Below are 9,227 nucleotides of genomic sequence, written 5' to 3'. Positions count from 1 at the left end.
ACCAAAAACTGTAGATTACAGATGTAGACACTTTCTCCCTCTCAGGTTTTTAGCTGAACTTTAAACTCTTACGTAAAAAAATGTCTAAAAACAGCAGAGAAGCAACTTTAAAACAGAAAAAACGACACGCTTTTCAAATTACATTTTCAATAGCTGATAAAATTCATGTCAAATTCGTTGATAAAATTTGAAAGTATATTAAATACAAACATTTTTATATTTCATCAGATTTCAAACAGCAAAATTTTATGCAGCAAATTTTTATTTTCTATCTCAAATATTTCAGTGATTTTAATTTTGCGACTCAAAAATTCAAAGTAAAAAAATCAACATAGAAAAACTCTCATTTTTGTCTCACTAGAAGAACTACTCAATCTAAGAGAACATCGATATCCAGCCAATCAAATGATGACACCAAACATTTAAAAATTCAAAAAGAAAATTTTAAAGGTTTTTAAAAAATCTGAATATGATGACAGAAAAACTTCAACACTTAAAAATGTTTGATTGATTTTAAAGGAAAATACTAAACTGCATAGATATTAAAACTACAGAAGGTAGGAAACACTGACGTTACAGAGACGACTTTATTATGTTCAAAAGTAATTCAACTGTTTCTTCAAATAAACCAGAAATGTAAACAAAACGTGTAAACTCCTTAAACTGTCTGAAAAATACTGTGAAAAACATAAAAAATAGTATAAATTACACTTTTGTTTTAAAGAGAAAATTAAACAATGTCTACAGTATTAATAATAATAATAAAAATCCTAAAAAATGTAAAATAATATATCAAAGCAAAACAAAAAAAAAGTTATTAAAAAAATATTCTGTACACAAAGATTAAATCATGTGAAACTATTTAGTGTTACTAGCCATAAAAAACTTTAAAAATTTATTCAAGTCAACATTAACTAAAAAAACACAAAAATAAACTAAAATAACTTAAAAATGTTAAACAGAAATTCAAAAAGTCAATAATTAGATTAGATTAATAGAAGATAAACGAATGTTTATCTGAAAGCTAAAACGTTTACATTTCAAACTGAGGAACAAAAACTGCTGCATTTTATTCCTAAATGTTACATTGAGAAGACAGATTGATAATTAATGCAGAAACTACAGAAAATAAAATTATTTTATGACATAAAAATGCAACAAATCCTAAAATGAACAAAATTCTGTAAAAGTTTGCGTGAAACTTTAAGAAGAAATAAAATAAAAATCATAGTGAGCTGATAAAAAAAAAAAAATTAATTTGTTTGAACATATTTTGGATTTAAAGGAAATTCAGAAAGCGTAAGTCAGAACAGAACCAGGACTGAAGAACAGAAGTTTGTTCAGTTCAGAGGAAAATGAGAAAAAAGAAGTCAGGTTGATGCTGGTTCATTTGGATGTTTTAGTGTTGGAGATAAATATGTTAGATTTGATTAAACTTATATTGTTTTTTATGTTTCTGGTTAAATGATTTCCAGAAATCAAACGTTATAAAGTCTGACAAAATAAATCATCAAACTGATCAGTGTTTGTTTTTCTCCACAGTTGGACTCCTTTAATCCCAGCCTGCTGCTGCCCCCAGCTGGTCCTGAGAGGAACTGCAGGCCCGTTTTGACCTTCACAGAATCACTTTTCCACTGGATTCAGAGTAAAAAAAGTGAGTCATAAAACTCCAGCAGTTGTCCCAAAATAGGTTACTACAGGAACAAGATAATAATGTCTTTGATGAAACCTAACAAGGCCTGCAGGGCTCGGTCGAGCTAATACAAATCCTCATTAAGTTCATTTTTATGTTCAGGAGAAACTTCTGTTTTTTCAAGGACAGAGGAAAGGAGCGTCCAGAACTTTAGTCGGAATTTCAGTGAACGTGAAAACATTTTTTTCTTAACTGAACTGACCTCAAAGTAAACGAAAAACTGTTTGAAACTTCAAAAATAAAAGCAGAACTGAATTTCTGCTTTTATTTTGTTCATTTCGGGTCTTTTAATAAAGAGATGTGAATAAACACATATTTGTTTCTTTCTGGGTTTTTAAGTCAATCTAAAGGGTTTTGTAATCTGGATTACTAACCTTTACTTTCTGTGTCATCTTCTGTGTTTCCTGGTTGCAGCTGTTAACGTTTTATTCTGAAAGAGACACAAAAACACAAAATAAATTAAGAATTTTTTGTATTCCAGTAAACTGAAAACAAACTTATAAAATGCATCTGGAATCTTAGTCCTTTTTATTCAGTTTTCAGGAAGTTTTGGGATTGTATATATATATATATATATATATATTTTAAAAGAAAAACAAATATAATACCAAAATTTTCTCACATAAAGGAAAGTTTTTGAAACGTTTCACCGATTAAAAAAAAAAAAAAATTAGAAAAAAAAAATAATAAAATCTTTAAAATCTGAAGAGGAAAAGGAAAACTAGGATTTGTTATGTTTATGGGAACCAGTGAAAGAAAATAATAAAAAAACATTTTATGGTCGTTTTATGGTGTGGATTAACCCTTTAAAGACTCGCTCCTATGGAAGCCCAAACTGTTCATAATTAAATAAAGAAATACAACATTATTTAATCAAGCAACACTCCAATAAAAGTCTTTTCAATAAATAATTGACCATTTTATTATGAAATATATTTCGTTTTTACTTTAAAACATAATTTTTATATTAAAAACATTTCATAATAAAAAATATATATCATAATATTTTTTTTTCATATTGGATATTATTATAATCATGTGGGGTTTTTTTTGTAGAAACTTTTATTTCAAATGACTGTTTTCCAAAGTGTCCTTTTTATTTCACAATGCTGTTTTTCAGAACGACGTATTTATTTCATGATGAGCTTTTTCCGAATAATAACTCTGTCTGTCAATCAAACCAGACAAGGCGGGGACACGTTTGTGATTGGCTACTCCTTTAATCAGACATTAGCAGCAGCACCAACTACGTCGATCGAGGAGTCGTGGATGTTAGCGTGCCTCACAGCGAGAAGGCCCCGGTTCGACTCCCGGCTGGGACCTTTCTGTGTGGAGTTTGCATGTTCTCCCCGTGCATGCGTGGGTTTTCACCGGGGACTCCGGCTTCCTCCCACCGTCCAAAAACATGCTTCATAGGTTAATTGGTGACTCTAAATTGCCCCTAGGTGTGAATGTGAGAGTGTATGTGTGTGTGATTGAGGCCCTGTGACAGACTGGTGACCTGTCCAGGGTGAACCCCGCCTTCGCCCATCAGTGGCCGGGATAGGCTCCGGCACCCCGCGACCCCGAAAGGGAAGAAGCGGTCTGGAAGATGAATGAATGAATGAATGTTTTTAACATAAAAATTATGTTTTAAAGTAAAAATGAAATATATTTAATAAAATGGTCCATTTAAATTTTAATGAAATGTATTCCATAATAAAATGGTCAATTATTTATTGAAAAGACTTTGATTAAATAATGTTGTATTTATTTATTTTATTATGAACAGTTTGGGTTTCCATAGATCAGGTTTTGGGGTTTTTGTTCTTGTAGAATTTTTCTGATGATGATGATACTCAGAGCTCCTCCTCCCTCCAAATGACTGTTTAAATATATTTGCCTTTTAAAATCCCGGAGTCAGTTTGCTGCACCTCAACTTTAGATTTTATAGTGTAAATATCCTAAAGTCATCGTTTTGTTGCTTGTTTGATCCTGACCTCTTGATCTCAGTGGTTTGGGTGTAAATCTTTGCTTTTTGCTCTCTGAACCTCCATGTTTGAGACTCTTTTCTTTAGTTTTGTTGTCATTTAGACCGTCTCCTCCTGGTTTTTGTTTTGGTGAAGGTTTCTTCCTGTTGGAGGAAGTCGTTCCTCCTCACAGTCGCTCAGGGTTTGTTAGAACGCACAAATGCACAGAAATGTTGTAATAGGGCCGGGAATCGATCAAAGAATTCACTAATTAATCGCAAACTTGGAAAAATTAATCGCGATTAATTAGTGAATTTTTTGAGCAAAAAGCAAAGATTTACACCCAAAATTAATCGCGATTAATTTTTTTCCTCAATATTTGCCGACCACTTATTATCTGAGAATAATCACATAATGAAATCAAACATAAAACTATACATTTAGAACATCTATTTTTAATTACTGCTGTCAATCAATTACAAAACTGATCAATCGCACTTTTGTGTTGGGATTAATCTCAATGTTTTAGTAGGTAAAATGTATTTGTACAATATGGCAAATAGTGATTTGAACCAGAAAAACAGAAGAATAAAGTACTAAAAACGGATTTAATATTTATTTCTTTTGTAAGTGACCGTGGTATTAGCAGGAAAATAATGCTTTAACGCACGCTGCGGAAACCTGAACCGTTAAAGCGAAGGACGGTTTCTTTGATTAATTTGCGCTAATACATCTTAACGTGTGAATTCTTTTTGATTAATAATGTTCACAGGTTTTAATCCGCTGGTTCTGTATATAATTAATAAAACCTGAGAGTTGAATCAAGATCTCAAAGACATGAACTCCTCGGTTCTACGTGAGGACGTGTCAGTCTGACCACCGCCAGCAGGTGGCGCTGTACCTTGTGTCCCGGGCATCGCATGGAGAAGTTCTCCTCGTTGAGGAAGCAGCCTGAGAAACACAAACAGCACCCGGTGAGCTCCTGGTGGACCCCCACGGTGACCGCACTGGGGCACTTGGTCACATGACCCCTACCTGACTGGAGGGCACAGGGGTAATGGTAACTTCTGGAACAGCCCTTTAGGAAACACCCCATCACCGCCCCGGGCTTCTGACAGGCTGAACACACCTGAGGAGGAGAACGCCGTCAGTCACGAGAGCGGGCGTCAACTCAGCATCAAGGATTTCAAAATAAAAGCAGTGAAGACAAAATTCTTCAAATAAAATGATAAAAAATGGATTCAACAGAAGAAACGACGAAGAATCCTGCTGTACTTTTAGTAATGAACGAACCCTTTGACTGAATATTTAAACAGAAGTGGGCCTGATGCAGATCTTTGAGGAACAAAGATCAAAAGTAATGCAGAAATGGGAGATTTGTTTGCATATTTTCTGACTTAAAGACATTTTGATATCTTTTTGAAGCTCACCGTTTCCCGCGCCAGCCGGGCCGCCTCTTCCAACCCGTACAGCTTCCCTCTCACCAGGAAGACGCCGGCGCTCCAGATGCCGCAGTCTTCGTGGATCCAGTACTCATCCAGATGCTGAGGCACGTTAGTGGGGGGGTGGAGACCCTCAGCGGCGGCGCCGTCCAAACCTCCGAGTACCTCGCAGTCCCTGGCCGAACCGGCGGGATAGTACGGCCCGTGAAGGTCCCCGAGGTTGGTGGCGTTGGCGCTCTGCCCGCACAGGCAGCACAGCGGCGCCGCCTGAAAGGCGCCGGTAGAACTGTGGCGACCCAGCTGGAAGCAGGACGAGCTGGGGAGGAAGCCGGACACCGAGGAGGAGGCCGGGAGCTGCTGTGCTCCTCTGCCGCCCCGCGCCTCCTCCTCCTCCTCGTAGTTGACCACCCTGCAGAGCCGGCGCTCCATGTGGACGAAGGGGCAGAAGCTGGACCTGCGGTGCTTCCTCTCCCCTTTAGGGTTTGCATATTTCAGCTGGATCTCCGGCTCTCTGAGGGGAAACGGCGCCGGCGGTCCGCTCAGCAAGCGCCGTTTCCTCTTTCGTCTTGGGGGTGGTTTGGTCCTCGTGCAGACCTCGTGGTTCTGCGGAGGCGGGGCCTTCGGTTTTAGCGTCCGCTTGTTTTTCTCTGAAATGTTTCTTTGAGTTAACGGAGCTTTCTTCTTCCTGTTTTTTGAGCGCGAGGCTTTTCCCGGAGGCTGCGGCTTCCTCGGAGGAGTCTTGGCGGCGGTCCGGACGTCCCGGTCCGACTCCTCTGAGGCGGATCTCTGTGGAAGCTCCGGCGGGTCCGAGTCCTCGGAGGTGGAGAGTCTCAGCGCGTACTCCATCAGCTTGTCCGAGTCGCAGCCCTCGTTGTAAATTCCCACGGCGACGTTCTTGACCCGCCTCTTCAGGCTGCGCCGCAGCACGGCGCCGCGGGTCGGCGGGCTATCCAACACGGGTTTTCTTGTCCTGGGGCGGCGTTGCACCTCCTCCTGAGGAGACCCCGCCCCCTCACTTGGAGCTTCCTCGCAGCAGTGGATCTTCCTGTTGCCGTTGGTGACGGAGACTTCGATGACGTCGCTGTCGTCGCTGGAGGCGTCGGCGGATTCGGCCCCGTTTGCGTAGGCGGCTCTGAAGTCCGACAGCAGGACCATGGGCCGGGCGTGGCGGACGGAAATGTCGACGGAGCTGTCCGACGAGTCTTCCGAGTACGAGGTGTCGGCGCTGGGGGAGCTCATGTGCTGGGGGAGGAGGAAGCAGCCCCTCCCTTCGTCCAGCGAGGACGCGGCGGGCGACAGCGGCTCCACCATGTGGCGCACGCCGTCCTGGATGAAGGAGCCGCACAGCAGCTGCTCCTTCGGCGAGGAAACCAGGAAGATGACGTCGGAGCCGCTGTCGCTCTCCTCCCCCCCGGTGCTCTCTGGGGCCGTGAAGCCACTCTGGTTGGTCCCGTAGAAATTGGGGTGCCACAGGTCACTGTGGTCGCCGTCGTGGTACAGATCCAGCCTCGGCGCCAGCGTCGAATTCATGTAGCTCCTTAAATCCTCGGGACTCTGCTCCACGTCCCTGCAGTGGACCGGCCCCCCCGGCTGAGCGGACAGCAGGCCGTAGGAGGACGAGGCTCTGGATCGGAAAGGGGGGGCGGAGTCTGCGATGCAGCTGGGAGGGCGTCTGTGGTACCACTCCGGCTTCTTCGCCAGGTCGACCGCTTCGGGGTGGCCGCGGCTCAGAGAGCTGAAGCTCTTGGACAGATCCATGGCCATGACAGCGGGATCCTGAGAGGACACCTCCATCCCTGCAAACAAACAAACGCATAAACAAATAGACAGGAGAAAAACATCTGCATTAACAAACAAACATCTGAATAAACAAACAGGAGAACTTGTTAAAAACACTCTTTTCCTCGGAGTGGGTCTTGAATATCAAAACTGATATTTTACTTTTTTAAACTCGATCACCACCAAGAAAAAAAAAAACAAAACAGCAAAGTTGTTCAACTTTTAAAAAATCTTCTTGCTGCATTTTAAACTTTTCATAACTAAATCTACTAAAGTTTTATGAATTTGCAAAAATGTACCATCAATGTACCATCTTGTTTTGTATAAATTTAACAAAAGCATTCTGAAGTCATAACGGTTCTTTGCATATGTATTTTATCTTTACCGTCCACCAATGTATATTTTATTTCTCTTTTAATATTAGATCGGTGCATCTTAAATTTTTACTAAAATTAAGTGAAAGAGAACTATTTTTGAAAAGTGTTTATCACTAAAACTGCGTTTATTTTTTATTCAAATGGTGTTGGATCAGGAGCAGATGAAAACTTGTGGTTTGAAAAAGCTCGAGTTTGTGACGTAGAAACTGACAGGAAATCCTCCACTTGAAGACAAATAGATCAATTATCTTCATTTTCTTCATCTGAGCTGATATTTGTCTCTAAACTGTACGGCTGGATGTCTCTGATATTGCTAACTGTTTGGGTTTTTTTGCTAAGCTAATGTTCAATTGGACTTGTGAGGTGCTACAAGCTAGCAGGAGAGAGAGTAAACCAGGGAATGCTGGGAAATCAGCAAGGCTAACTTCCTGGACAATAGTCCCATTCAAAGAACTCCTGCAGCTCTGCATAAAAATGTGTCTTAAAAACACCACAGGCTTTTTGATGTTAGCTATAAACTGCATAATCATATTTAAAAGACCATTAGGAGTGATTTTACAATAGAATAAATATAGTTGGACTTTAAGGGAAATGCAACACATTTCATTTTAATGTGTATTTGTTTGTTTTTAACACTTAAAAAAAATCCTTTTTATAACGTGAAAAATTCTCCTTTTGCAGGTTCAAGTCTGGAATTTTAACACTTTAAAACTTTTTTTTTTTTTTTATTTGATAAAATTGGAGTTTCTGCAAACCAACAAGTGAAGTCAGCAGAAATGGATGAAGGTGATTAAGGTGGACAGGTGTGTTCTGGAAGCTCAAATCAATTCCCAGCCTATTAAACTCAGGCATATTATTAAAACCATTTTAATCAATTTTTGTTTGAAATCAGACTTTTCATTTTCTGGTTTATTTTTTGTCGCTTTTATTAAATTTAATTTTAAATTGATAATTTTGATCTGGTTCCGCTCAAATAAATGTTGTATTAGATCAAAATAACGTGGGTTTAAATATTCGTCATAAAATCAGAGTAAAATATTTAAATTGGTTTAATTTAAATCATATTTTAAGTGTCGGTGGGTCGGACAGCTGATAAATAATCGATTTTTCCAGATTGATATTTGCTGTCAGCAGTATTTCAGGTAGGCCTGATGAGAGAAGCCTCCGGGACAGATGTCACAGCGGCTGCCCGCTTCTAGTCGCCAACCGTCGGTCATCTCACCTCGCGGGTGTCGGAGGTTTGAAAGGCCCTCTGCGGAGAGTCGGGGCGGACCTGCGGGGGGGACACCTTCCCCGAAGAAGCAGCTCTGGTCGCGGCGTTAGCCTTCACGCCTCTCCGGGCTCGTCATCATCCGGACTGGATGTAAACAAAAGCAGCGGCCGCTCCGCTTCATGCTAGCCGGACCGTCCGCGGAGGTTAGCCGCTAAGCTGCCGCTCCGCCGCCGCAATGACACTCGACGTTCCGGCGACGCGCGAACATTTTTTTTTCTGGAATAAATGCGGCTGGCAGACTCGCGCCTTCGGGCTACTGCTGCTATTTTAAAGTTGTCATCATGGAAAGCCTTTTTTACTACACGGTCAAGCGCGAAAGAAAAACGGCGGCCATACCGGAAGAGAAGCGCACCTCTTCAAAATAAAACCAGAAAATGGCGATATCCGCTTCTTAAGAAAGAATTACCAAGATTCAAAAGATTTAACCAAACACACATGACATTTTTAAATGAAATAAACCCCGTTAGTGCCTCGTGCTTAAAGTTTTTTTCAACAATAGTTAGATATCAGCGTTTTACTTATGGCAACTCTGGGGGTAGTGTTTTTGTTCTTAATTGATAAAAAATAAAATATTGTTTTTTTTCTCAATTAGGGGGTGTTATGATTGACAGATCGGTCGCAGTGGATTCTGGGAACAGAGGTTCATTTTTTAAAGCTCGTTTCATATTTAATAAAGATGGCTTTACCAATATATTTTTTTTAAATCAAATTTAA

General features: G+C 40.4%; 1 protein-coding gene across 5 annotated transcripts in view; it reads right to left on the bottom strand.

The window, feature by feature from the left end:
- si:ch211-165g14.1 (transcription factor 20) overlaps positions 1-8,885 on the bottom strand; it is a 41,032-nt gene extending 32,147 nt beyond the window's left edge. For 4 of the 5 annotated variants that reach the window (XM_024271729.2, XM_024271725.2, XM_024271726.2 and 1 more), the window contains exons 1-5: positions 8,463-8,885; positions 5,073-6,880; positions 4,678-4,771; positions 4,544-4,593; positions 2,068-2,123 (exon numbers count right to left, since the gene is read on the bottom strand). In XM_024271729.2, coding sequence (XP_024127497.1) covers positions 2,082-2,123; positions 4,544-4,593; positions 4,678-4,771; positions 5,073-6,878 — 1,992 coding nt within the window. In that variant the 5' untranslated portion in view covers positions 6,879-6,880; positions 8,463-8,885 and the 3' untranslated portion in view covers positions 2,068-2,081. Of the gene's footprint in view, positions 1-236; positions 1,635-2,067; positions 2,124-4,543; positions 4,594-4,677; positions 4,772-5,072; positions 6,881-8,462 lie in introns of those variants that run through there. The other variant, XM_024271727.2, reaches the window with a different exon arrangement.
- Positions 8,886-9,227: the final 342 nt, after the last annotated feature.

Source organism: Oryzias melastigma, linkage group LG8 (assembly GCF_002922805.2).
Source record: "Oryzias melastigma strain HK-1 linkage group LG8, ASM292280v2, whole genome shotgun sequence".
In the NCBI taxonomy this organism is placed as follows: domain Eukaryota; kingdom Metazoa; phylum Chordata; class Actinopteri; order Beloniformes; family Adrianichthyidae; genus Oryzias; species Oryzias melastigma.
This window is presented reverse-complemented; position numbering and strand designations above follow the sequence as displayed.